This window comes from Polyodon spathula, chromosome 3 (assembly GCF_017654505.1).
Source record: "Polyodon spathula isolate WHYD16114869_AA chromosome 3, ASM1765450v1, whole genome shotgun sequence".
NCBI lineage: Eukaryota > Metazoa > Chordata > Actinopteri > Acipenseriformes > Polyodontidae > Polyodon > Polyodon spathula.
The window spans coordinates 12,763,541-12,789,933 of NC_054536.1; the positions used below are offsets into that span (position 1 = coordinate 12,763,541).

Below are 26,393 nucleotides of genomic sequence, written 5' to 3' on the forward strand. Positions count from 1 at the left end.
TGAGTTTAACCAGATTAAAGATGCTAAGACACATGTGCCAAGGAAAGTGCTCAACAAAGACTGAAGTGTTCTTGGTTATCCTTATAAGCACTACTACAGAGAGAAAGACAGGCAGGGAATGGGAGAGACATCATCACAGGCGCAGACAAGTACGCTTTGGGAAGACAAACAGACAACATGCAGGTAAGGCACAGGTAGATCAGGGTACACATGGGCAGATATTTAGCCCATACATACAAGAATACGTGAAAGAGCATGAAGCAGTATATTTCCAACAATGACGCTGATGAACAAGACCAATAATGGCAACGAGTGTAAGGGACAATGAGAATGCAAGGTAAGTGTATGGGAAGTGACAGTTGATGGGGCAGGCATTGCAGATCCAGGGCTGGAGTGTTGGAGCCTTTTACTGGTTGTGCATTGTCAATGTTTTTTATAGCAGATGTGACTTTTGAGGTGATAAAGGAATGGTCACGTTTTACAAAGAGCATTTCAATGTAAAGTGGAGCAGTTAAAAAAAGACATGTTAGAAGCAACAATTGTGTGAATGTTGGGCCCCAGCACTTTTCCAACTGTGCCTATTTGATTGATACTTGACAAGGTTGCCCCAATTGCTTCTCCTAATTTGGGCTTTTGTGTTCGATATCACCACTTTAAACGGCTGTTGTTTTTTTCTAACTTGTTTTTTAATATTGACAATTGTTTTTGTTATAGCTATTTATATACACCCATACCAGTGATAGCGTACCACAGTTTATCCACACAGGGTACAGGTTTATAACATCAATCCAATATGAGAATATTGAATACAGAATACAGAACTCCAAGAAATGAAACATGTCAGGCACATCATTTTATTTCATTAAAAAGCATATAAAAGTATCTGTCAAAAGGAATTACCAGTTATGTTATTTCTATAGAGTATTACTGATTTGCATTAGATATTTATGCCACCACACCAATGGGGTTTACCATTAGATTGTATCACAAGACTCTTTTTAATATTGCACTGAGGACATTAAACGGGTAATGTCAAACTTACAGCGGAAAAAACACCCACAGAGATAGAAAATAAAATCCCAGCCACCACAGCATGATAAACATTCATAGCACGTTTTATTCACCCCTGCCTTCTTAAATGCCCAGTGTATGTGTACCAACGATTACCCAAATAATTGTGGGTGAAGAATGTCCTTATGTAGGACTGAATGTCTTATTGGGATAAACAGAACTTCATAGGACATTTTCACTACCTCAAAAACAAGACCATTCAACTGGAAAGCTATTACTATTCTTTATGGTTACTCATAAAAAGTGTCCCACATTAAAATCCAATATACTTATTTCCATACACCACCACACATTTTTATTATATAACGAACCAAAAAGCCTTTATCTCTCTGCATTATTTTTAAAAATTGCACAGTATTAAAAAACTTGTTAAAGTTGAAGGCTTGATTGAATTTCTGTATGAAATGTCATAGACTGTTAGGCAAAGCCTGTTTACTGAAGATATAACTATATATGTTATTTTGTGTTTTCAAGCAGTTATCTTCTCTTCATTATTGAATTTCAGCCCCATATATCTTGTAGGTAGCATTTCTTATCACGTAGACCTGCTACAATGTTCATAGCCTTCAATTTATCTACTTGCAGTTCTTTGACCATAATATCAATCAGGGCCTCGTTTACATCTTTCGCCATGTTCTTTGCATCACTAAAACAGGGAAAACAAAAGGATGAGTCAACAGAAAAAGATTTTAGATGATGATGATGACAAAATAATTCCATATTTTTTTCAATACCATGCACATTCATTTACTGGTCTCAAATGTGTCGTTCTGAAGGAACTAAGTTTTACCAAACATGTATTTCCATTTTAATAGTGTAATAGTCTTGAACTTTCCTACATCATTTTAATAAATTGCACTGGTAGAGGAGGGCACACAGTTAAAAGGATACCCATATATATAATATATATATATATATATCTATATATATATATATATATATATATATACTGCGATAGACTTCTTTTAGAAAAAAGGTTCTGTACTTCTTCTTCCTTAACCCTTTTGTACTGACTTCTGAATGGACAGAGGAGACCTACCCAAAATTTATTACCTTAACTAAAATCAACCCTATTATTGTTCTCTACACAGTCGACCCCCGTAGGTAAATAGGAACCTCAAATAACCACCCTTAATCTACGGGTACTGTAATAATAGATAAATCAAACGTCCGTTCGGTTCTCGGTGTTTGGTAGACAACCTCTGACATTATCTTATTTAGTTGCAGGCAAGCCACAAACCCATCTGTTAGTTCCACTTTGTCGACATTTAGAGTGGTTCTAACTGCATAATGTATTAAATGGGTGAAGAAAGACATATATAACATAAATAATACATTTACATATATAACATAAATAGCTTGTTATGATTTTCCTCACAAACTGGTATAGTAGGAACTTCAGCCTGACTTTTTATTTTATTTTTATTTTATTTTTTTTAAACTTAAAGACATACTTACCCACAAACATAGATGCAACCATTTTCTTTAAGCAATATTCTGGTGAGATCTTGAGCACAAAGTCTTAGATTGTCTTGAACATATTTTGGCTTTGCTTCTTCTGTACTTCCCAGTGAATCCCTGGAGAAGCAGACTTTCAAGTGGGTTAAGGTGCCATTTTCCAGAAAATGTCTCAGTTCATTTCTGCAACACAAGAGAAAATGATTCAGCAAAGAACCACAAGAGCACAGTCTACCTATATTGGCCACAAGCCTGCTCTGTATCATTGTTGTTTCAAGACATCATTAATATATTTCTGGACATGCAAAAATATACCAGCAATTTTGCATCCTTTATCGGTAAAGTCATCACTAAAATAACATTTACGACATCTGAACTGTGCTATGCTTGGAAATCAGGCTGCTGAATAGCCACTCAATACTATACATAACCTATTAGTGTCAGTGGCACTTGAGAGTTGAGATATTTCAAATAAGGACTTGAAAAGGATAAATATTTTTTGAAAAACATTTTCTTGTGACACTTGATCTTTAATGGGATGCCATCTGTAATCTAAATCTATGAAAAAGCTTTAACAAATTAGTAGGAGAACTGAGCAGCTGTCTAAAGTATTATCTATGTCTGTGCTTTATGGATTTGCAACTTTTTCAATAACACGCTGGCTTTGATTAAGGCTTACAGCATCCCATAGGAAGACACAAAGAACTTTTTTTGTAGCGATGACCTCCAATGCAATATTTTATTTAAATACCATTACCCTTCAGTGTTGCGTACATTCCCCCTACAACTTTTCTTGGAATCAATAAACATCAAAAAAAACTTTTCATAATAAACATGCGTGTACAAAGATTGCCTTTAACATGTCTTAGTTTGGCAGGTATTAATTAAAATATAGAAACTTGTTAAAAATGTGTTAATAACACAACAAGGAAATCTGCCATCCCCTCATTTGTCCTCATCTACACATCTGAGTACCAAGCAATGGCAATGAAGTTTTGCATCTGACAGAATTATCAAGCGGTGTCGTACTCTGAGAAAGTTGAAATCAGAGGTTAAATCTTTCCCTGGACTACAATCCCACAAATTCACTGCAGAGATGTTGCGCACATTGGGATGCATTTTTGGTGAAACGAGCAAAGTAAACCAGAAGTATTATTTTGGCAGATAAATCTGCTTAAATGCTCATTACTTATTCATTTAGAACAGCAGAAAATTCTGCATGAAATGCGATCAGCCAGCAGATAAAACAGAGGATCACGTTAAAAAATAGGTGGATATTTCAGCGGATTCTGTCGTTTCTACCAAAAATGAAACCCCTTTCGAAAATCAGGCCCATTATGTAGTGTTGACCTCTAAAGGAATATTTTATTTAAATACCAATACACTTCAGTGTTGCATTCTCCTCACTTTCCCCTTTTCAAAAATCAAACAACATCAAAACTATTTTCTAAATAAACTACTGTAAAATGTCAACGTCTTGCAACTTCAACACATCAGCCTGCAGAATTATTAGTGTTTTCTATGTGACTATATGTGAGAATTTTTTTTCTATGCAAGTGAAAACAGCCTAAAATAAAGGATATAAAAGTCTAGTGATAAAAATCATACAACACTGCCCTCCAACATGCCTGTGCTACCTTCATAATGTTTGTCAACACTATCCACCTTTTTTCGATTTATTTGAATAGTTTTATAGCAAGTCTCCATTCACTGCTCTATCATTTTGCTATAGGCCAGTTTAATTCAATCTGAGGAAATATGCAGCCACTTACTAAACTTTGTTATTAAATTACATTTCTGTTGTCGTATGATATGAATGTATGCAGTGTCGTTAAGACAAACACAGTAGATTTGTCACAAAGAATGAGTTACACACAATCAGTAAAAAAAAAAAGAACTGTTCACGTGGGAAATGCACTTACCTAAAAAGAAAATCTTTGTCTTTATGCCGGCAGCCAAAGAAGAGCCACGTCTCCCCGAAATGAAAATCAGGGTTTTCTTGTCTCTGCTTTTCCCTGTAGAACAAAACAGTCATGTTATACACTGTAATTAAACGAGGAATCAGAGAAAATGTAAAAGGTAGGGGATTTTGTGTGGACAAACCAGTTGTCTACAGGGTGTGCTTCCCTGGGAACTCACTAGAAATAAGACATCAGTCTCTTCTGAAGTATGACAGAGAGCAAAATAACAAAGGCATTGTATGACTTCTACATGTAAGAGTCCAAATTTCTTAGTAAATATGCAAATATGTTTAAAAATATTCAACAAATCTATGGTATCATCATTCAAATGACTTTTCCCATACTGTGAATGTTTATTTTTTCAGCGCTGGAATCCACTCTGTATCTTTCACCAAACATCTTCATCTATAGAAACCAGATTGATCGAATATTCATGTCTTTAGATTTCTTTCAATAGTCCCGTCACAGTATAGATATTCTCCGCATAAAAATACAATAAAAAGAACATTACAAGGTGAGAAAAAGTAGGTCTAATATTTCAATCCACAGCAGTAAATTACTAATTAATTACAAAAATCTCTGAAATAGGAATTTTGAGTCTCTTAAAATCAGGGCTATCAAATTCCATTCTCTGGAGGGCAGATAAGCCAAGTCCAAACCTTGGGGAGCCACAGGGCGCTCATGATGTCGTACCAGTGGGGGGAGGGGGGTTGTTTAAACAGTTATGAAAATCGGACTATCCAATCACACTTTACATAACAGAACATTGCACCTAATACATGTCAGAAATAACTACTTACAATGATACAATGTCTGATCACCATTTAATGATAAAAATAGAAAGCAAATATATTGTTCCTGATATTTTTCTAAAAACATTCACACGACATCTTGCAAACAAATATTTATTCAAAAGCCCACTAATCCTATTAAAACAGCATGCTTTTAATCTTAATTTTATATAAACTATACAATTCTGTATAGTTTATATAAAACAATAGACAATCTGCAAATTACTGTGAATCAAGCATTCAAGCTAACTAATGAAAGCACGTCAATTATGAATCACTTTATTCAGTCTCTTAAGCATCTGATTTAAAACCATAGCACTGTCTCTAAATATGTATCAACATGGTCTAACTCCAATGTGTTTAAATGTAAATGAAAAATTTCTAACTTAAATACATGGCATAACAAAACAGAGGGAAAATAAACTTAAGTGCATATTTAATGTGCCATCTTTGACAGTGCTGTAGGTGCATTTCTTACTGGTGCCAAACAGCTTGGTTTTTTCAGCTAAATTAGTGTGCTTGAACAGTTATTTTGTCTCACTTTCTCTGGCTGTTTGTTGCTTTGTCTGTATGTCTGACCCTGAATCATTCTTTAAAAGAAAGTGCAATCATAGTTCTCTATGTAACTAAACTAACTGTTTATCGCATTAAGTCAGGGGAGGAAGACACCTTAAGGAAGGGTTTCCTGGTCTTGAGGACTCCATGTGTCTTCTGGTTTTCATTCTAACTGAGTTTGCAGTTACTTAACTAAACCCTTAATCGAACTAATAATTAGCTTAATTAGACCTTTTTAATTGTTCTCAGCTCCTACAAAGTTGCAGAGTGCGAGTTACTGATAAAATGTTATAGCTAACCTGAAATATGCCACTGTTTAAGACCTGGAAACAAGTAAAAAGGTCTAATTAAGCAAATTATTGGTTCAATTAAGGGTTTAGTTAAGTAATTGAGAGCTTGGTTGGAATGAAAATCAAAAGACACAGGGGTCCCCAGGACCAGGGTTGGGAAGCCCTGCCTTAAGGATTGATAGAAATTACAGGAGAGGAGTAATTATTTTGAGAAGTTAAATAATAATAAATTGTAAAATAACATTCACCATTGGGTTATGGAATATACTGATACGAATAGGAATGAATGTGCACAGAGTGTCTACATAAACTAAAGTTTATTGATTTGAGGGTAGCTTGCATACAGTCAGTTGTAAACAAGGAAGGAGAAGGATTATTAACAGATAAAGTGCAGTGATCACTTGTTCCTGTACTATGGTGTGTTGCCAAAAAAAAAAAAAAATGAACACTTGTTAGCAGTTTTTCAAAACATAATCTGTGAAACAGTGATCCAGAGTTTGTAATCCTATATTTTGTGATCGAGATTAAAAAAAAAAAAAAACATTTCTTAATTGTAATTATTTGTAATCTGGATAGGTAATCCAGCATTGATTCAGACTACAAATTTTAAAAATAAGTAGATAGCAAAAACTCACCCACTTCTTCCTGAAAACCCGCCCAGTCAGGAGCGTAAATTATATCACAATCACCTCTGATGTTGTTTCCCATTGTAAAGAAATACTAAACTACACTATTTGCAATTGTACTTTTTTATTGTGCTTTATGTGCGTAATTATTAAACAGTCACCTGAAATACTAATCACTCATCATCCCCTTTATTTAAGCAAGTAAAACCCTTGAGAACAAATTCTCATTTGCAATAGTGCCTGGCCAAGGCTTACAAATGTATTGTAGCGATCCGTGCGTTTGTGTTTTGGTACTGTAATTCCTGCTGCAATCGTGTTCCCTTCCCACTCTGTATTTTCCGCCGCTGGTTTTGTGTGCCTTTGTCTGTGTCAGTTGTGCTGCTCGTGGTCTGTGTCTCCCCTGTGATTGGTCCTCTCTGTTAACCACTCGTGTGGAATTTCCATGCCAAATCTACCTTTATTGGATAACCAGTTCTTAATGCTTTTATAAAAAACGTAAGTGTAATGCAAGTTCATAAGTGTGATATACCCAACTCTCATCCTGATCATTTCAAAAGCTTATCAAGTGGGTACTTGTTAAGTTTGAGCAACTATAACCCAAACTGCATGACATGACATCTCTTATATAATGACAGACAGCCTACACCCAACTTACTTACAGAACAATTCTGTGACTTCAGACTCTGCTTGTTGTTAATATTGTATACCTGTTCCTATATCAACTTGTATTTTATTTCCCAGATGGATAGGCAAGCTTATTTTATTACTATATCATCTAAAAAAGCTCTGCAAATGTTTGTGATATTCTTTGAGCGCTGGATGCAGAAGCAGAACCTCCTTTGTTATGTCCATGTTATCGCTGCAGTGGACGGGGCTATCAGATACGCCCTTTTCTCGGCGTCATTCGGTTCCTATCGGTCTCACCTCGGCCCTTGAAAGGTTTTCTCTGCTTTTTCCGGAGAAAAAATGACTAGAGACCGGTGCTTTATGTCTTTTTGATGACATGGACAGGATCTGACATTGGACTGGAAAGGGAAAATTGTACTGTCGGACCTGGTTCGACATAGGACCTCAAAGGGTTAAAGTTCCTTAAGTCAAGAATTTCAAATATATTTTATATAAGAAATTCAAATGGTATGATCCTTATTTAATATTTAAACGATGGCAGTATTTAGATCAGCCACTGTTTTATATCAATTAAACAGACCACACTGTATTGATACATTTCAATCGGTAGGCCTGAAATATCAGATGGAACAGGTTTTTTCTTTGCAGGTTGAGCACATTAATCTTGTGCGTGACTCCTAATTTAGGCACAATCTAGTTTGATTGTACTTTGTTTAAAATTACGAAAAACTAATTAAAATTGTCAAGTGGAGCTGCTGAAAGCAAAATCATTATCCTCTTGGAGCCCAAGTTCAAATATGGATAGCTGAAACTGAAATGAGCAGAGTGGTTTCTACTCTGTCCCAAGGGCAAGGATATCAATATTAACACCTGAATTCAATTCTATGACATTAGTGGTGTGGAGTGGTGTTTTAATTAATACAAACTACAGGGCAGAAGTATCCATTATATCCAAAGAGGGCCCTGACAGAAAGTGTTTAGTAATATATTCAGAAACAGCTTAGACTGAAGCCATATAAGAAAAGAATTGTTACAAACGAGAGGCCATTAGACCCATCAGTGTTTGTCTGTTCCTAGTAGCTGACTGACCTCAAAACTGCAAGTGGAGTCTTAAAGGATGCCAATGATTCAGAATCAACAGGTAAATCATTCCATACCCTTATGACTCTCTCATTAAAGAAGTACCTTCTGCCAGCTTTCCTACTTCTATCTTCTCTTCCTTTCTCTGTCCTGTAGTTCTGGTTATTGTACTCCACTAAGTATTGGTTAGGGGTAACTGTGTCAACTACTTTTGGGATTTGATAAACTGTCATGTTTTTAACTTTGTCAATGCATGGCAATGAGACATCATTGTTGATTGAGTCAATGGACATGCCTATTCATTTTGCTCAAGAACTCTATAATTGTGTTCATTGGTTATGTCTGGAGAGGTAGACTGCTGCTCTGTATGTCGTGACATATTGTAAATGTATTGGCTTTCAATACCATGTAGTTTACTTTTCCTAAAATATGTTATATTGTGGACTATTTCCACTGGCCATTCCAAAGTTGTCTTTTATTGAGCCACTGTAATTAAAACACTGGTGCACAACTTAATCAACATTTAAAGCATTTCAAACTTATTTTGGTATCATCTGCTGTTCATCAGAACTCCTCTAACTTTGTGGAATGGGAAGGTGGCCGAGCAAGAAACCTGGAGCTATAATTAACCAAGACACATTAACAAGAATCACAGGTTTAATGTGCTGTCTGGAGCTCTACTAATCTACTGGTGTGGCATGCTGGGCCATGTGAAGATGAGTACATCTTGCCAGCAGGGGTTAACCAATAACATGTTGTTGCAGAGCACAGAATGTCAAGCAGACCCTGCAGCCAGCACACACCACTTACAAATAATAGCGACCATTTTCCATTATTACAGGAAGGAACCATGCTGTTAATTTGAAAGTGGTTCTTGTTCAATTCAGCATTCAGCCTGGCAAGCTGCATTTACAAAAGGGGGTTCACTAATCATTATCTAAAAAAGGAATATGAATCAGTCATGCTGTTAGATGTTAAAAGGTAAAATCTCACTGGTAAAGACTTTGAGAATATAGAAGACACAGCATCTTCTTTTACCTATTCTTTGTTTCACAGGGGACTAGGTAACACAGTAGGCTTACTAATACAATTGGATTTTAACTGTGGAATACAGTTAAATATAAGGAAAGCAGCAGTGCAGTTTCAGTTCACACTTGAGTATTGAAGGTTGATCTGTGTATGTTTTAGTATTGAAGTTCTTTAGTGGAGCTGGGAGATGCCAGTGTGCTGTTCCTGCACTGAGCCTGCTCTGTACTGGCCTTTTTTAAAGTTAAAGTCATACACAGTCGTAAACAGCATGAACTTGTGCCATTACCAATTTATCAGTCTCTTATCTACTGTTTTGCTACACTGTATTAATCATTCCCAACAATACAAACTGTAGCTATGTTCGTCGGGATGAAAAAACGAAAATACAAATAGAAAACACTCACTATGCAGATAGTGTTTTTTAGCTATGGTCGAACTCACTGAAATGTGCATCGTAACTCCAAGCAGGTCCTAAAGGACTGTGACAGCTCACATAACACTGAATGGCAAGAAATGCAAAAGTTTATACATTTTTTGTTGGATGAGTTTCGTCTGAAATGAATGGTAAAAAAATGTGCTTCCTATTAATTCTTTAGAAATGATAATTAGACAACAAATCAGCTATACAGCCCGCGAAGCACTGTGACTTACAATAATCTAACTGATGACCCCCAAAGGTTACCAAGTAAGACTTATCAGGATAACCGTTAAATACAAGTATTAACACTTAAACAAACATGACAAGTCCACTTGGACTAATTAGCCATCAGTAGCTTAACTCCATTAACAAATTAAACTTCCTTCATAATAGCTAATTGATTATGTTTTAACCAATACCTAGAAAACTTAATGACAACAAATAATAGTTTATTTATAGCAAATGCTGACACTTTAGTACAAAAAAGTATGTAAAAAGAAAGACTTTGCAAAGTTTGATCGGTTGGAGGTTACAGGTTGAAGAAAGCTAGAAATCGAGTCAATAATACATTTCTGCTTCACCTGTATTTACAATCCTTTGACTCATATTTACGATGTACTGACAGCTTCTTGGGCATATCATACACCGTGCTTTGGATCAATACCTCTCTTCTCCTTGTTTGATCTGTAATTGTCCCTTTAGTTCTTGCTGACATAAAAGGCGGCTTGCAGAATCCACCAATTTCTATTTCGAATGTGCTGGACATATATAAAAGAAAACCTTCCCTGACAAAGACTGGTAGTGTTAATCAATGAAGTCAGGCAACAGTAGAGCTGTCACAGGATTCAATTACAAGCAAGCAGGTGAGTGACTGCAAATCTGTGTCTACATAATTCACTGCACAAAGGGTACAGTAGCTCTCAGTGCATTGGTAAAACAAGTAGAAAGCAGCCTGGTTTGCACAGCACAAATATGACATTGATAATTCCACTCAAACCCCAGAGAACACTAATCTTGCTAAAAATCACAATTAAAATTATAAACACAAAAGTTTCCCATTTTATTACTAAATTCCTTTTTAGTTTTGCAGTGAAACCTCACCATTAAGTCAGTAAAGGGACCAACAACATGTGCCGCAAAAAGGAGGATGGCTATACTATACTGACGGCACATAGTCAAAACATTTGTCAAATAATTCTAGTAAGATTTTATTTTCAGTAGTAATGAGCTCATACGGTATATGAAAACAAAGTATGTTAAAATTGAAATGAAACAGTTGAATTTGGAGAATTCACCTGGTCTATTCTTTCGTTGGATTTAAATGAACTGAAGACAGATCCCGTGTGAGATCTGGTAAAAAATTATATTGAATATGAACAAAGTTGGTCAACTCTACAAATTTTGTTGTATAACATTATTTTATGAATTTAAACATATGCTAAAAACATGATTTAAATAATGTAAATTTTAATTGTAGTACTATGTTGCTGTCTTTTACCATATTGAAAGAATAAAAAAAATAAAAAGACAACACAAAACTATACCTGTGCTGGAGGAAGCCAATGAAGGGTGCGACCCCTGTGCCTGGTCCGACCATGATAAACGGCACTGACAGATCAAAAGGCAGGTGGAAAGTTGAATTTGGACGACTACAAATAGACACCTGGAAACAAAATCATCATTTAAAATGGTTGTAGCCAAGTACTTCCCTAAATCTTACCTGTCATGCACTTTCAGTCACTTTAAATGACACAAATGGGGAGTTTTGAAGGAAAGAATTTTGCAAACATGTTTTTAATTGTAAAACAGGACATCTGGTACTAGAATAGGTAAAAGAAAGTTCACAGTTTGCTAACCTTGACTTTCAAGAAATGTGTTAATTGCACAAACGTGGAGTTCAGAAGGAAATATGTGACATCACAATTTTGCAAACATTTTTTCATTTTAAAACATGACATCTGGTACTAGAATAGGCAAAAGAAAGGTCTCAGGCAAGTTTCAGGAAATGTGTTACACCTGCACTTCCATTTTTAGCTCACTTATCTCAGCAAGACTATCTGAAAGCAATGTCTGCAAGCAGAGATTTCCTAACATAGTGCAGTACCAGAAATCGTGGTTTAAAATGAAAATTCCTTGTTAAAAATTGAAACTGCTTCAAGTCCGCAAACTGCAGCTTTGCTCATTGAATTACATCTAACAAATAAGAACGTCAATTTAACTTAGCACTTTTTTAACTGTGCTGCAATGGACATATTTTCGTGTTCAATAATCAGGATATTACTTTACCTGGAGACTCATAAAACTATTACTGTATGTGTTGAATATGAAGCCATATCTCAAGGAGTTTGAACTTCAGCATAAATGAACCAAACAGTCACATGACCACATTATGGCAGCCATGTGTCACAAGTGAAAGGGTACTGTTAGCGTTTTCATTAGTGTTAATACAGTGTTAAACAGATGTTTGGAGAATATCAGACACAATTGACTGTTCTTAATATTGTGATCAGTAGGCTTTATCAAGTTTTTTTTTTTTTAATTGTTTGCAGATATGACCTCATATCAAAAGGTAAGGATAATGGCCAACATTTTAGAAGGTAATATAAATTGAGTTTTTATGACCAGAATGCATTTTACAGCAAATGTATTTTTAATGACTAATTTGCCATTCTACAGAAATATTGTTGTATACAGTAGCATTATTCACTTATCTCTGCTAAACGCCAGACCTTACACTGAAAATCAATAGGCTTCACATTTTACTAATGTAGGGGAGTTTTGTTTACAAATCCAATACACCATTGGACTGGGTTGACTTATTTTTACATTTTATTTTACATCTGTTGACTTTCATTTTGAATTCAGCAGACAGGCTGCTCCTTCTAATTTGTTATCAATAGTAATTGCATTTACAGTATGGTGCAATAATGCTAACACATCTGTAATGTATGCTCTTCTGTTCTTTTAAATACTCGTCACTCTGAATGGTTGGAAAAAGGTTTTCAAGAGCTTAGTGTGCAGAAGCCTATATACATTTCTGAATGAGTTACTTATGATTTACTTCCTTAATGATTCATCAGAACTAAATCATTAATCATACCTTATTAAAATGCTATACTGCTCAAAATGAACTTAAGAACATAAGAACATAAGAACATGAGAAAGTTTACAAATGAGAGGAGGCCATTCAGCCCATCTTGCTCGTTTAGTTGTTAGTAGCTTATTGATCCCAGAATCTCATCAAGCAGCTTCTTGAAGGATCCCAGGGTGTCAGCTTCAACAACATTACGTGTTGTACCTTCTTCCAGATAAATATCAATCTAGGCTTGCACAGACCTCCAAAGAAAGATCAACTCGTTCAATGTTGCAAAAAGATGGGGAAAAATCCATCAAGGGAGAACAAACAAAAAATATTTAACATCTTTGTATAAAAGCTACAATGTCTCACAATCATAAACAACTGTAAAGACTACTGTATTTCTGTAATGCCTATTAACTTAATTTGTTTGTCTATGCAATCTACTATATTATAGTGCAATCCCTTTTTCCTTTCTAGTTTATTAGCATTTTTTGATCCCCTGAAAAACTAGCATGTCACCAGCATTCATCCCTCCCACAGATGTAAGTTCAAAATGTAGAGCTATCAGCAGAATGAAAAATTGATTAGTGATTCTATGCACATATGCAAAATTGTAATTGTCCCCAGAAGCCAGTGTTTTCAATAACTTAATCCAAGTAATGTTAATACCAAGTTCCATGACAATTGTATAAACAGCTCTCCACATATGTGAAAATGTGAGTGTCACACACAGATGGACAGAAGTATGAACAGACAGACACCCCTCCATATTTGATAATCTCAATAACTTTAGCTAAATAATGGAAATATCATGTTTCATGAAACCTGAATAAGCGGTCCTCCACATTTATGCAAACTGTACTTTACAGACAGGCAGATGCTCCTCCATATCACAGACTCTCATATTCTCAATAACTTATGCAAAATAATTTGAATACTAAGTTTCATCACAATTGTATAAGCGGTTCTCGAGATATACGTGTGACATGAGACTTGCATAGTTCTGACCGCCTCCACTATATCCCCTTCTCAGGGGATTCCATCTCCAGCATGGGATAGTAAACGCAGAAAAGGAATACGTTTAATTGTACTGTTAAATTAAACTGTGCTTTGGGCAAGAAAGGCTCACCTTTGGAAACAGGGAATGGTCTTGTCCCACCTCAGAAAGCTTTCCTGGTGTCTCAGAGATCTGGAGAATTGGCGATACCAGCTGTGACAGCCAGCCTGTGCATACACCCCTTCTCGGAATAGGTCGCTCAGAACATGAGGGAAACTCCACAATATTAAACACAAAATGCAGTTTTCCAGGATGAAAGCTACTTGAACTGCAAAGAAAATAACAATATTAAAATATTGTTTCATTTATTCTCTCCATTATTTTCCTCTATGGCTTTATTTGGCTTCTTTTTTATTAATCAATCAATTCCTCTACCAAATTTCAAATACCAATTCAAATTTGTCTGGTCTCTTTGCACAAACCCTTCCATCTGTATCCTTTCTTTTATTATGAGTCCTCCTGAGACCCCTGTAGACCACACTTCAGCTATTTATTATTCAACATCTGAATAATGTTAAAACCAGATTTAAGACTTCTGAATTAACACTCAGAGCCACATATTTTATAACGGTGATTTCTCTGTGCTCCAAGCAGCTTAATAAGAACATCTGCTCTAATTTGTTTAAAGGTTGACATGTTGTGGCATCAGACACAAAATACTGCTGGGGGAGATTAGAATGCATGTGAAATCTTTAAAACTACTAAATAAAAGGATATAATGTTTAGGTGTTTCTTGCAAAATATGTAAGCTCCCAATTTGCCCCATTAAGACAGATTAGTTACTGTATAAAATCTTGGCATTCCTGAACAGGTACAATAATAGAATGGTCTTCAAATATATAGCGAACGACTGGGGTAGCTATTGCCCATTTAACACCAGCCACTTAAAATTAAGCAAATATTTTAATAAGCAAGAAGTGCAACAGAATGCCAAATGTTATTAAATAACATTCACTTTTTACTTTACCCCAAAAAGGGATTTCCTGAAGTGCTGACTATCAAGGCTGATTCAAATACAATATAAAACAACAGATGCACAGTATAATAAAGATTACCATTACCTGGCTGCTGAATAGGATCTGGGTTGCAATTTCGGCAAATGTTCTAAAAAAAAAAAAAAATTATAAGTGAAAAATACATTTACTGTTTTTGAAGACTTTAAAGATATTTAACAGTGCAGTAATATGACAGAATATAACTTGCAGTCACTATAAAACTGAAATAAAGCATACAGCCATGACCAAATGTTTTGCATCACCCTATAGAAATAAATCATTTTGCTTCATAAAGATGAATGAAACCTGATGAATAATGTTATGTTAACTAACATACAGTAAAATGTGACATTTTGAAGTCTAACATGGAATTCTATTATGACTTCCAGTAGACTTTTGCAATGTCATTTTGGATTATCTTTGACTAAATGGTGTTAAATAAAAGATCAAAATTATGTTCACATAGGTTTTTTTTTCTCAATCCTAAAACTCTAGGTGAGTACACCTAGCAACACATTCTTATGGATGCCTGCCATTACCACACTAAGCAGGCTACTTTATAGAACAGCTGTATTCATTTTTCATCATTGTGTTGAAGAAATGGTTCCACCTGCTAAAATAATCCATATTACATTGCTTCTGTAGTATAAACTGAACTGCCTGAAAATGCTGAGCATCTTAACCTTGGTAAAGTCTAAATGTCTGAAAACCTCACACAGCTGTATTAAATTAAGTATTTCCTTTTTTGGTTAATGAATTCATAGAAGCGCCTTATGCTGTGAATAACCCCAAATTAAAGCCATTTGTTCTTCGCCACCAACCTATCAAATGTCAGCATTAAATTAACCACTTTATATGTGTTAATCAACTTGTTACCATGACAATTTGCTTCTCAACAGTACCCTTTATACTGACTGCTTTATTATCTTTTTGCATAGTACAGAAACACATACAAAGAGAGAGCATAGAAGTCTGTCAAATTGGCTTGGCTTAGTAGTGCACCACAGTAATAATATCAAAACGATATCAAGTTACATTTAAAATGGCATTACCTAAATAACTGGAGAAAATAAAATAAAAAAAACTTCTTGCCAAAAAAAAAAAAAAAAAAAAAAAAAAAAAAAAGCTCTACAGTGCTTTAAAATGCTACCAAAATATAACACTGTAGCATGCTGTTCTGAAATAATTACTTATTTCATTACCTTTACTGATCAAATGAATAGAGGTTTAAATAATGACCTTCTGTTCGTTGTTTAGGGTTGGAACAAATATCAGGGTAATGCCTTTTTTTAATGGAATATTTATAAGTGTGTTAAATAGTACTTATACATTATGCGGAATTTTCCAGAAAACATTCCTAAAATAAACAGTTTTAGCGTGCATTACAGTTGATTGCTTTGTGTCTACTGCCCTCTCCTGGAATGTGTTTGTACAGCAATAAACCCTCCCAGCAAACCCTCATGGTGTTAGAAACGGTGTGCTTCAATTCTACATTACTAAAGCAATGCTCCTCTATAGTAAATATACCTAATATTTGAAAATGAACAGTTAATTACAAAGCTATGTGTTTACTTAAAAAATGTACATGTTTATTAGACTAAAAATGAACTCAGAGGATGAAGACTAACTACAAAAACAACCAAGCTAGCTTCCATAAGCACTCAGCCGAGACAGAGATGGTGGAAACTTTACATTGCATTGAGCAGGAAGCGGTACTGCACTGCGTGCGTGCGTAAAACACAATCTGTGTGCACACTGTGTACACTGGGAAGTTAAGAATTGATTTTAAACAATAAACTTAGGCTTTTAACTTTACGTCATGGTTCCATTTTGATAATACATTGGTAAAGCATGACTGGTTTTCTAACATAACACAAATATTGTTTGTAAAATTGAAAAAAACACAAGCTCACTGTAAAATAACTAGAAAAGTGGAACGTTGGACTATTAAACATTTTGACACAAGATATATATATATATATATATATATATTTTTTTTTTAACGTAAATTGAACGTAATTGTAAAAAGAAAACGACAAAACTAAAAAGAAAACACAGCCATATGGAAACGTCTAATATAGCCCAAACAACTTTGTTGCTTCATTATTTTAAACTAAACTACACAGTAAAGACATGAGTACTAACTATACTGCAGCCTATGCATCACACTGGGAAAATAAGCTTGTATATATCTGTTCCCAAGGCGTTGCTACTGTGACAAAGGGTAGTTGCATAAACAGAAGAGTTAACTTTTAATGGAAGGACAGGCAGTTTATAAAACTGACTTGTTCACCAGGCTACAGTCTGACGCGTGCGTGCCGTGGTACCTGCGTCCACTTCTGACACCAATGTAGCGATCTCGGTTACCGCAGATAGGCGCATCACACAGGGCGAGGCAATCCACACACATGCGCGGGGTGTGCGTGAACCCGGGACCTCTCGCACTGAAGCATAGCGCTGATACCGCTGTACAAGAGTCGGCTCCTTTGCAAGGAGCGTATATCGGGCTTATGTCTTTGTATGTGATTACGTCAAATACCAGCTCTGCTGCTGCCTTCCCCTGTGCACGCTACAATATACAAATTACAATAGGTGTATTTTTATAGTGGGCATACTGTTTGTTCTGGGCATCCACCAGAAATTTTAAAAAAACTGTAATCGATAGCTAAAAATGTCATTACCGTCCAACCCTAATACATTACGCAAACTCATACATGCCAACAGTTGCTATATAGTTGGGACAGTCCTGATTTCCTAGCAAATGCCTGATCGCCTTTGTCCTGATGCATAAGAAGAAAGTCCCAATATTTACCCATAGAAAAAAAAAAAATGTATTCTGCACAGCAGTTAGTGAAAACCGCACGCTGTGCTCTTCGTGCGGCTGACACATCTGCTGATCACTAACTTATACAAAGGTAAGAACGCTTCATTATGTCTATTTTTACTGTCATGATGGTCTTGTCGTGTAGAGTTGGGGGGGGGGGGGGTGTTACGTCTATTATATGATAGAGTGTTTTTTGCATATGACCAGAGTCACCCGACCACCTCCCGGAGACAAGAGTCCCGCTGAACAGTTTCTAAATGTTAGCAAGTATGCTAATTACAACCAAAAGTCGAAACGTCCTTTGAAAGTCGTGTCCCATACTTACGAAGAGAAACATTTCCCCCCTCGTCATAGCCCTAGTGCAGTCACTGCCACATAACAGAAAACAAGAAGAGTACGTTTATCCAGTGAATCAACATCATTATTTAAAATCCCTTCAATAATTCAAGAATCAGACAGAAGTGTAAATAGAACTAGGAATATAAAACAAAGAGGCGACGCATACCTATGAGCAGACGAAGTGGCGGGGCACAGGATGAGAAGACACGAAGTAAATCCAACACACACAGGCTGGGGTCTCTAACAAAACGATTATAATCTGCAGACCCCTGTTTGCTGCACAGCTCCTGAAGCCTTCGTTTTTCACAGGAATCTGTGGTGTACTCTACCAATGCTCGAAGAAATGCCTAGATGTGAAAAAAATTAAGAAAAAGTAATTATAGCTAACAAAACCTTCCCTGTTTTGCACGTCCATTATCTACATAGGCCTCAAATGTGTAGTTTTGAAAGAAGCAAGTTATAGCAAGTGTAGCATTTATCATGTTTAAAATAAGTTTACTCAGCCATGTCTCTCTTTCAAAACTACAGATCTCAGACCTATAAAACAAAAGGGAATGCAAAAGCATTCATGTGTTCGCTATGATCAGTGCAAGACAAGGATTTGCTTTACATAAGGATCTGTTTTTAACAGGTTTCAAAATAAAGATGTTATCTCATTCTTAATTTACTGTCAAAAATGTACTGTCTGGCAAAATAAAAAAAATACATGGTAAAAAGGTAATTCTTTATTAATCCTATTTAAATATTGTTTTTACAACACAAGAATGATTCAATTTGGGCACCTTCTTTGGAACAGCTCTTATTTCCAAACACCAGGTCAGAAGATAACGTAGCGTGCTGTTCTCAGGAATGTATGCTGGAAGCTGTGCCACTGTTGAGAGAAATCTCTAAGTTAATACTTATTTATATTATGTCTGGATGGATATTAGGGGAGGTAAATCTATAAGTAAAGATAATACAGCATGGTGTGCTGGCATTTAGATAATTTTCTGAATCCCTGTATAAAATGAATATGTATCAAACACTGGGGTCTAGGTCAGTGATCTGAACCGTGGTGAACTGAAACTCCAGCTGGTCTTTTCCTCCAGGGGTGATATGTTAAACTACTTATTAACATTAATACATACATAATAAACATACAATTCATAAAAAAACAGGTTATTAAGATCTGCCAGTACTTATATTATTAAACAGACTCACTGTGCCTTAAGTTATTTGGTTTCTGATTTTCATTATATCCTTAAGTTTGTGCTTAGCAAGGTTCATAGCAATATGTTCTCTACTGAAGACCATTACAATATGCATCTAGTTAGTACCCCACAAGGGCTTTTTGCATTATTAAATGGGAGGTAAGAGGTTGAGCAGATTCTTATTATCACCTCAAAACCTGTCCAAGCATCTCTGTACTGGAAAAAAAAACAAACATCAGACTCAACGCATCTCGTTAGCATCAGCAATTAACTCAAATAATGCTACTTTCGGCAGGGAAGCAAAGGTGTTGATGGTAAGATTCAAATTATATGAATAGAAAAATTAGGTGCTCCCTATTAAGTAATGATTCTTACAACAGGCAGACTTTAACTGTACTTGTACTTATTTTTTCCTACAGCATACCCTTCTTTTTGGTGTCTGGTTTAAGTTTTAGCTTAACACAGTAGTCCTTCTTTTCTGCAAGTTCCAGTCTCAAAATGAGTTGTTCCACCTCATTACTGCTGTTTGGGCAGATCATATTAAAGGAATCTCCAGGCTGGTATGAGATTGGAGTTTTCTGCAAAACAAATATTGTCCTTATAGACTATTCTTTGGGCAGCTTATTTCTGCTAGCATTTCATAAAAAGAAACAATGGAAATCTTGCAATGCAAACAGAACTACATAATTCTAAACTCAAAATATTTAACAATGAAACAAAAAAATACATACAGAAAGGTCCAGTTGAAGTAGTAGGGCTGTTTTCACGGCATCCTTTTGTGTGATTTGCTGAGCTCCAGTAACTGGGACCTGGTATACAGTTTCCTGGGTACTCGGAGGACAAGCTTCCTACAAAAGTAAACACACATCAGATGAAGAGGTACTGCTTTTACTATATTACTGTACTCTTCGGGGTTAACCATACAGGAATAACATTCTTTTTGCTGGCTCTTATTAAAGTGCTTGTAGCTGTTGGAGAAAATGGGTTTTAGATTGAGTTAGTATTTGGGTTTGAGTTAGTTAGACAACTTTGGGTTTAATATTGCTTGTTGGAGCAGGAAAATCAGACGGTAAGAACAGAGCTTTGAAGTGCACCACATGGCGATTTAAAGGGGGACCCTTGTTTTCTCAGAGATAACATTCTGGGGCTGAAACCTTCAAAAGAATTACAATCTCCCTCCTTCCTCACATTATGGTTTCCTGAGTAAAACATCAAAGAGGCTTTGATGTTACATTCACTTACGGTAATAAAAGGAAGGTGGACTGATATCACTGGTTGATAAAAATATGCATCAGTATGTAACTGTCTTTTCTGATAGGTTAAGGAATAAGTAGTGATGTCATAAGAGAAGCTACATTACATTACATCTGAACATGTGTATCAATTGTTGATTCTATTATAACTTGTGCTTAAGGAAAATAGAGCATAGTTGCTCTACTAAATTCGGAATCACAATAATTTTATAATCACGGATGCACAGCGAAAAAAACAACATTAAGAAACGTCTTAAAGGGTACATAACAACCTTTTTTATTTTATTGTGTTACATGTTCCCATGTGTTACTAGAGCTGTTTATGTAAGGTGTGTGCATTGTTTTACATGTTGACCACTTTTTTGGAAAAGGATAATGGGAAAAGCAGTTCTGGAGAGGTCCATGTGGGTATACGGGAAGCTATCTTGAGGCAGGGAATGCAATTTAAAAGTTTAAAAAAGTGGTCAAAATGTAAAAATAATAATAAAATAATAATAACAATAATAATAAATAATAATAATAATTAAAACACACACCTTAAGTAAACAATTGTAGCAACACATGGGAATATGTAACACAATAAAATAAAAATGTCCTTTGTATTGTACCCTTTAAATTTCTACAACCAAATAGCTTAGTAAATCTTACCCGCCGTGCACTCTTTCATTATGTAGGTTTTAAATGTACCGTTTTGAAAGAAAGGCATATCAGAGCACTCACTTTAATTTTAAAGCATGACATCTGCTTCTGCACTTGGCTAAGAAAGTTACCAGTTTGTTTGCCTTGCCTCTCAGGAAGTGTTCATGCTTTACTTCCTAGGTCATTTCACTCAAGTGGTCTCTTGGGAGTTAAAGAGCATATGACAGACTGTAAAGCACTGTGGTTAAAAGGGGTGCAGCTAGTTCTTACACATAGGCTTTAAAGGGGTCAGACAATGTATGTTTACTGCATGTCAAAAACCTGAGCTTGTGAACACTATTTTTTGTATCAATAAGTTAATCTATAAATGTTGGTGGAGGAGTGTCAAAATGCAAAAAAACCAAAATGGTCCTGTATGAGTGTTTAAAATATGCAACATGTTTAATAAGCATAAAAATTCTGGCACGCTGTGCAATCCGTTTTGTTTGTCATTTGCTATTTTTATTTAATGGTTTACTAATCGGTATGGCAAACAATTTACAAAACTGCAATACCTTTTTATATTTTAAAATATAGCAATACAATACCGTACCTGTTCCGAAGCAATGAGAAACTCCACATCCAAGTACTCTGCTGGCACTGCAGGAACATTAAGCGCAGACTCTGCCAGTGGTGGGATAGATCTGGACAGAGAATGCTCTGATGAGGTTGTTTCAGGCACTGGTTTGGGTTTGTCCGAAACTGGCTCTGGAAACTTGGAACCCAGGCCTCCTGAATCGTTTAACTTCAGTAGATGTAAGTTCAAATGTGTAGCCGAGTTATCCACAGTCTCTTTGTCAGCGAAGGTTTCACGCTGTCCGTTTGGAACCACACCTGCATGGTCGCTTGCCTCCATTTCGTTCAGGGCAGCAGAAATGCTTGATGTTAAGGCTTTCTTTGTTGCACTCCACAGCCCATCAATCCAGGGCTCAACTACCAACTCCAAGCTAATTGGACAGAGGAAAGAGAAAAAAGCCCCCTGGATAATGGTTCTGCATCCCATAGTGTCCAGCAGTTAACACTGGGCACAACGTCTTGCTAAGCTACCCTACTTACTATTTAATGTCAACAAAATAATATGAATAATATGTTCTTCTCTTACCCCACACCATCATCTGCATGCCCTGTTGCATAGAATCGCTGAGCTCCCAGTTCTTGAAGACGCCTGTCAATGGTTTTTCCACCGTTGCAGAAATTTGTATAATTTGAATCTCCCAACCCTTGACAGGATAGAAGTTAAAAAGTTAAAACAAATAAAAACGAACATTAATCTACCTACCATATGATAATTACCAAGTCTCTAGTAGCTAGTAACCAAACTAATTGCTGAACATGTAAATAAAGCAAAGTGATTCACCGTAATTCATTTACTGTACCTATTCTGTATCTCACTATACTAGTTTGCTGATAAAAAAAAAAAAAAAGCCTTGCGCATTATTGTATGTTTAACTACATATATGGAACCTAATTACAAATGTCTGGCGTACAGAGCAACACCTCCACTTATCTTCACACTCTGATACCCCCAATGCCATGTGCTCAATAATGTTAATACCAAGTTGCACTCCAATTGGATAAGTGTTTTTCCAGATATATAAAAAATGTAAAGTGTGGCGGATGTAGTGATGTCCAGATCTACCTACAGCAGCTTCCATTAGAATTGCCAAAGATTTCACCTTCTGCTTTTATTCTGAACTTAATGACAACTAAGCTTACAACACAAACAGTAGTGTTCAAATCATTGGGGTAGCACTTATCTAACAATAATAAAAAGAACACACAAGCTGGTCACCAGAGGGCATACATCTTACCTAAAAGAGCATAGCGCAGATGTGCAAAGTGATCAGGAGGGAGCGTCTTGGCCCTTATGCTCTTTACAAACTTAATGGCTGTGTCTGGTGGTTCACCATCCCCAGTGGTAGAGACAACGATAACAACAGGTGAGGTTTCTTTTTTCAAGTTGTACTGTAGAAACAAAGTAATCAACGTCATAAAATAGGGGAGCAAGTCTCCTAAATGTTTAAACTTTAGGATCTAACACATTTAGCCATTTAAACTTTACAACCTTGCAAATGAATCTAACCAATCAAAAAAGCAATCATTAGAAATTATTGCAACATGTATCTGTGTTCTCAAGTCCAAGAATCCAGGCAGCATTGAATTGTATATAAAAGGACAGTGATGAGATGTTGAATATGTGAAGAACAGTGTCAAATCTAAATACAGACACTTCTTCATTACAATTAGAGATCTTTGTGTCCTTGTATTCAGAAACACCGTAGTTTAGATCAATTGAACACCCTTCAATTATCTAGAGCAGATTTCTGCCAATGCACATATGATGTGGAGTTACTGGTGTGCAGTTCTGAAAAATAGAAAAGGGTGGAAATGTACATGATTACCTTTTCTTGTTGGCTCATACAACAAATATCAGCTACAAATTTATATTCATTTGCTTTTTCGCAAATTTCTTCAGCAATTGCTTGAGCCTGTCCACGCTGTGAACCATACAGCAGCAAGAAGCGGTCTTTCACCTCACATGGCATGACAGGAAAACTCCTATACAAGCAAACACAAAGTACTGACAACACAACTATCTACTTTTAATACAAAATACAAAACACTGCATTACTCACTAAATGATGACACAGCAACAAAAACAAAATACAGCATTTTAAATGGTACAGGACGAATCTAAAAAGGACTCCACTTTTTAAAAAGGAAAAAAAAAACGAAATGTCATGGTGCAAAATAAGAAATAAATAACCTAACTTAATTAAATACTTGCTATGCTTATTTCTAGTTTTCTAACTTTAATGGGTGTATTTACTCATTTTACTCGAGTAAAAGGCTAGGAAAAAAGAACATTTTCAGTCTTGGAATGGAAATCTTATGTCAGTCCTACAGGCTTTGTACTATAGTCTAGCAGGCAGTAACACAGCGCCATCTGCTGACAAAAACAAACATACAGTACAACATATTATGCAAGCGTGGGACACCACTCCAACCTCACCCCCTGGGGCTACAGTATCACCCCCAAGATTCAACTACGTAACTGGCACGTGTAAACGGAGAAGAATTATTACCCCAAATGAAGGCCAGTGTTCTAAATGTAATAGCAAGGTAGTCTGTCTGGATCAGTCTATAGCTTTGATTCAGAACTGAAGTTTCAAAGGAAGTTCTTACAAATAACAATACGCTGCTTAGTTAAAAGGACTAGTTTATGATTTCACATTTGAATTTCAAAACAACCCTATACTGCTGTTAATATTCTAATTTTGCCTTGTTGTCAGTCAAACTATAGTAGCCATCAGTGCTTACTGTGCAGTGGAAACTTATTTTAAAACCAGAACCATATAACGCTGCAATAACTTACAACTTTTACAATCAAAATGTAAGACATAAATAATCACGCACCGTAGTGCAATCGCCTATAATATTAATCCAGCCGGAAAATAGCAAAAATAAAATCTTACCAACAGTATCTAAATGTGCCCAACTGCGGAACCACACTACTCCTGACTGTGTTGTAATGTGGCACAGCAGCACTGTAAAGCGGAACAGCACACGCTGTTCTTCCGATTGACGTACGCAAATAACATACTAGCCAATCGACTTTGTATAGAGGCGGGATGAATGGCTAATGACATCTTCCTGTAATAAAAAAAAAATGACGCTAATCTCGTTCTTGTCATAGGATGAGAAGAACAGTCTGTCACTTAAATCCTAGGGGATTTTGGCAAATTATTTATTTTTATTTTTTTCTGCAATTTAAAAAATAGCAAATGCAACCTTTGTAGCGTTTTCAGATATTTTCTTTTGCATACAACACACCGTGTACCACCCTAATGTCTTTCAGTGCACTTTGAGTTTATACTACGTTTATATTGTTTTTTTGTGGGGTTTTTTGTTTTGTTTTGTTTTCATGGAACTAATTTTACCATCACAAGCATCTACCACGTACTAGTATTCAGTTGTCTCAGTACCATGTTCACGTTTACAATAACAATACAGTATGCCAGATGCTTGCAACAGTGGCATGTTATAAATTCATAGACAAAGTCAATAAGTTACATTTCTATATATCAATAAAAACAGTGGGAGACAGGGCATAAAAACACGTCCACATCGATCTGAGGCAGATGTAACCAATGCATCCCGGTATGACAATATTTTTTTCTTTTTTTTTTAACTGCAATTTTGCGCAGAACTTTAAAGACATGCGCAGAGGGCAAGAGCAGTCAGTACTGTACAGTGTTTATCGGGAAAATGAACAGCCTGCAGTTTGAAGCCTATTAGTTTGTCAGATTATATTTTGAAATAAAAACAACAGATTCTGAAGCGTTATGATAGTTAAGACTAAACTGAAGTAGCTATTTTAGAGGTATACAACTAACATAGCTTCATAAACGTACGTTTACAGTGCATCACTCGACTTACGCCTGTATAGCATATCCCCTCAAAGATCTGCATCCCTGCCGCATTGCGCATGAATAACATGAGATCGTCCCTCTCCACCTCTGATTCTTTTTCTCCTGTCTGAGGTAAAGTACGAGAGATGTGTAAGCGCAGCACTTTCGTCAGGATGGCGTGATTTATTTGTGATGTGATAGTCAGCTATGGTCTGTTTTCATTAAAAACGTCTTTGACTTGTTCTTTAATACGCAGCTTATCACAATGATCTTACTTGAGCAACCTGTTGAGTTTTTTTTTGGCAATACAAGCCAACATATTACTCGCAGCTAACAATGTACTTATGAGTAACGAATTAATTTGTAGTGAGTTAACTATACAACCGACCTGTTATATAAACAGATAATATCTGCTGTTTAATATCTGCTGTTTGAAAGTACAAAGTATATATATATATATATATATATATATATATATATATATATATATATATATATATATATATATATATAATATATATATAAGTATCGTCATTATCTTAAATTTTATCTTTCCTTTTCATCATTCCATATTTACAATCAGAAAATGAAAAACTTTTTTTTTTTTTTTTAATTCTCTGCTCAAAAACAAAAAAGTAAAAATAAGTCAGTTTCCCATTT

General features: G+C 35.7%; 1 protein-coding gene across 2 annotated transcripts; it reads right to left on the minus strand.

The window, feature by feature from the left end:
* Positions 1-840: 840 nt before the first annotated feature.
* Positions 841-26,113, minus strand: LOC121312733 (methionine synthase reductase-like). Of its 2 annotated transcripts, XM_041244456.1 has the most exons (15): positions 24,798-25,104; positions 23,724-23,880; positions 23,133-23,286; positions 22,424-22,541; positions 21,875-22,268; positions 20,122-20,238; positions 19,815-19,968; positions 18,983-19,071; positions 18,367-18,547; positions 15,104-15,146; positions 14,115-14,310; positions 11,451-11,569; positions 4,452-4,544; positions 2,530-2,712; positions 841-1,717 (listed from the first exon to the last, which is right to left on the minus strand). In XM_041244456.1, exons 2-15 carry the CDS (start codon positions 23,865-23,867, stop codon positions 1,573-1,575), a joined length of 2,130 nt encoding a protein of 709 aa, XP_041100390.1. In that variant the 5' UTR covers positions 23,868-23,880; positions 24,798-25,104; the 3' UTR covers positions 841-1,572. The 2 variants fall into 2 exon arrangements, with proteins under 2 accessions (XP_041100390.1, XP_041100391.1); XM_041244457.1 differs by lacking the exons at positions 23,724-23,880; positions 24,798-25,104 and adding an exon at positions 25,762-26,113.
* Between the last annotated feature and the right edge of the window lie 280 nt (positions 26,114-26,393).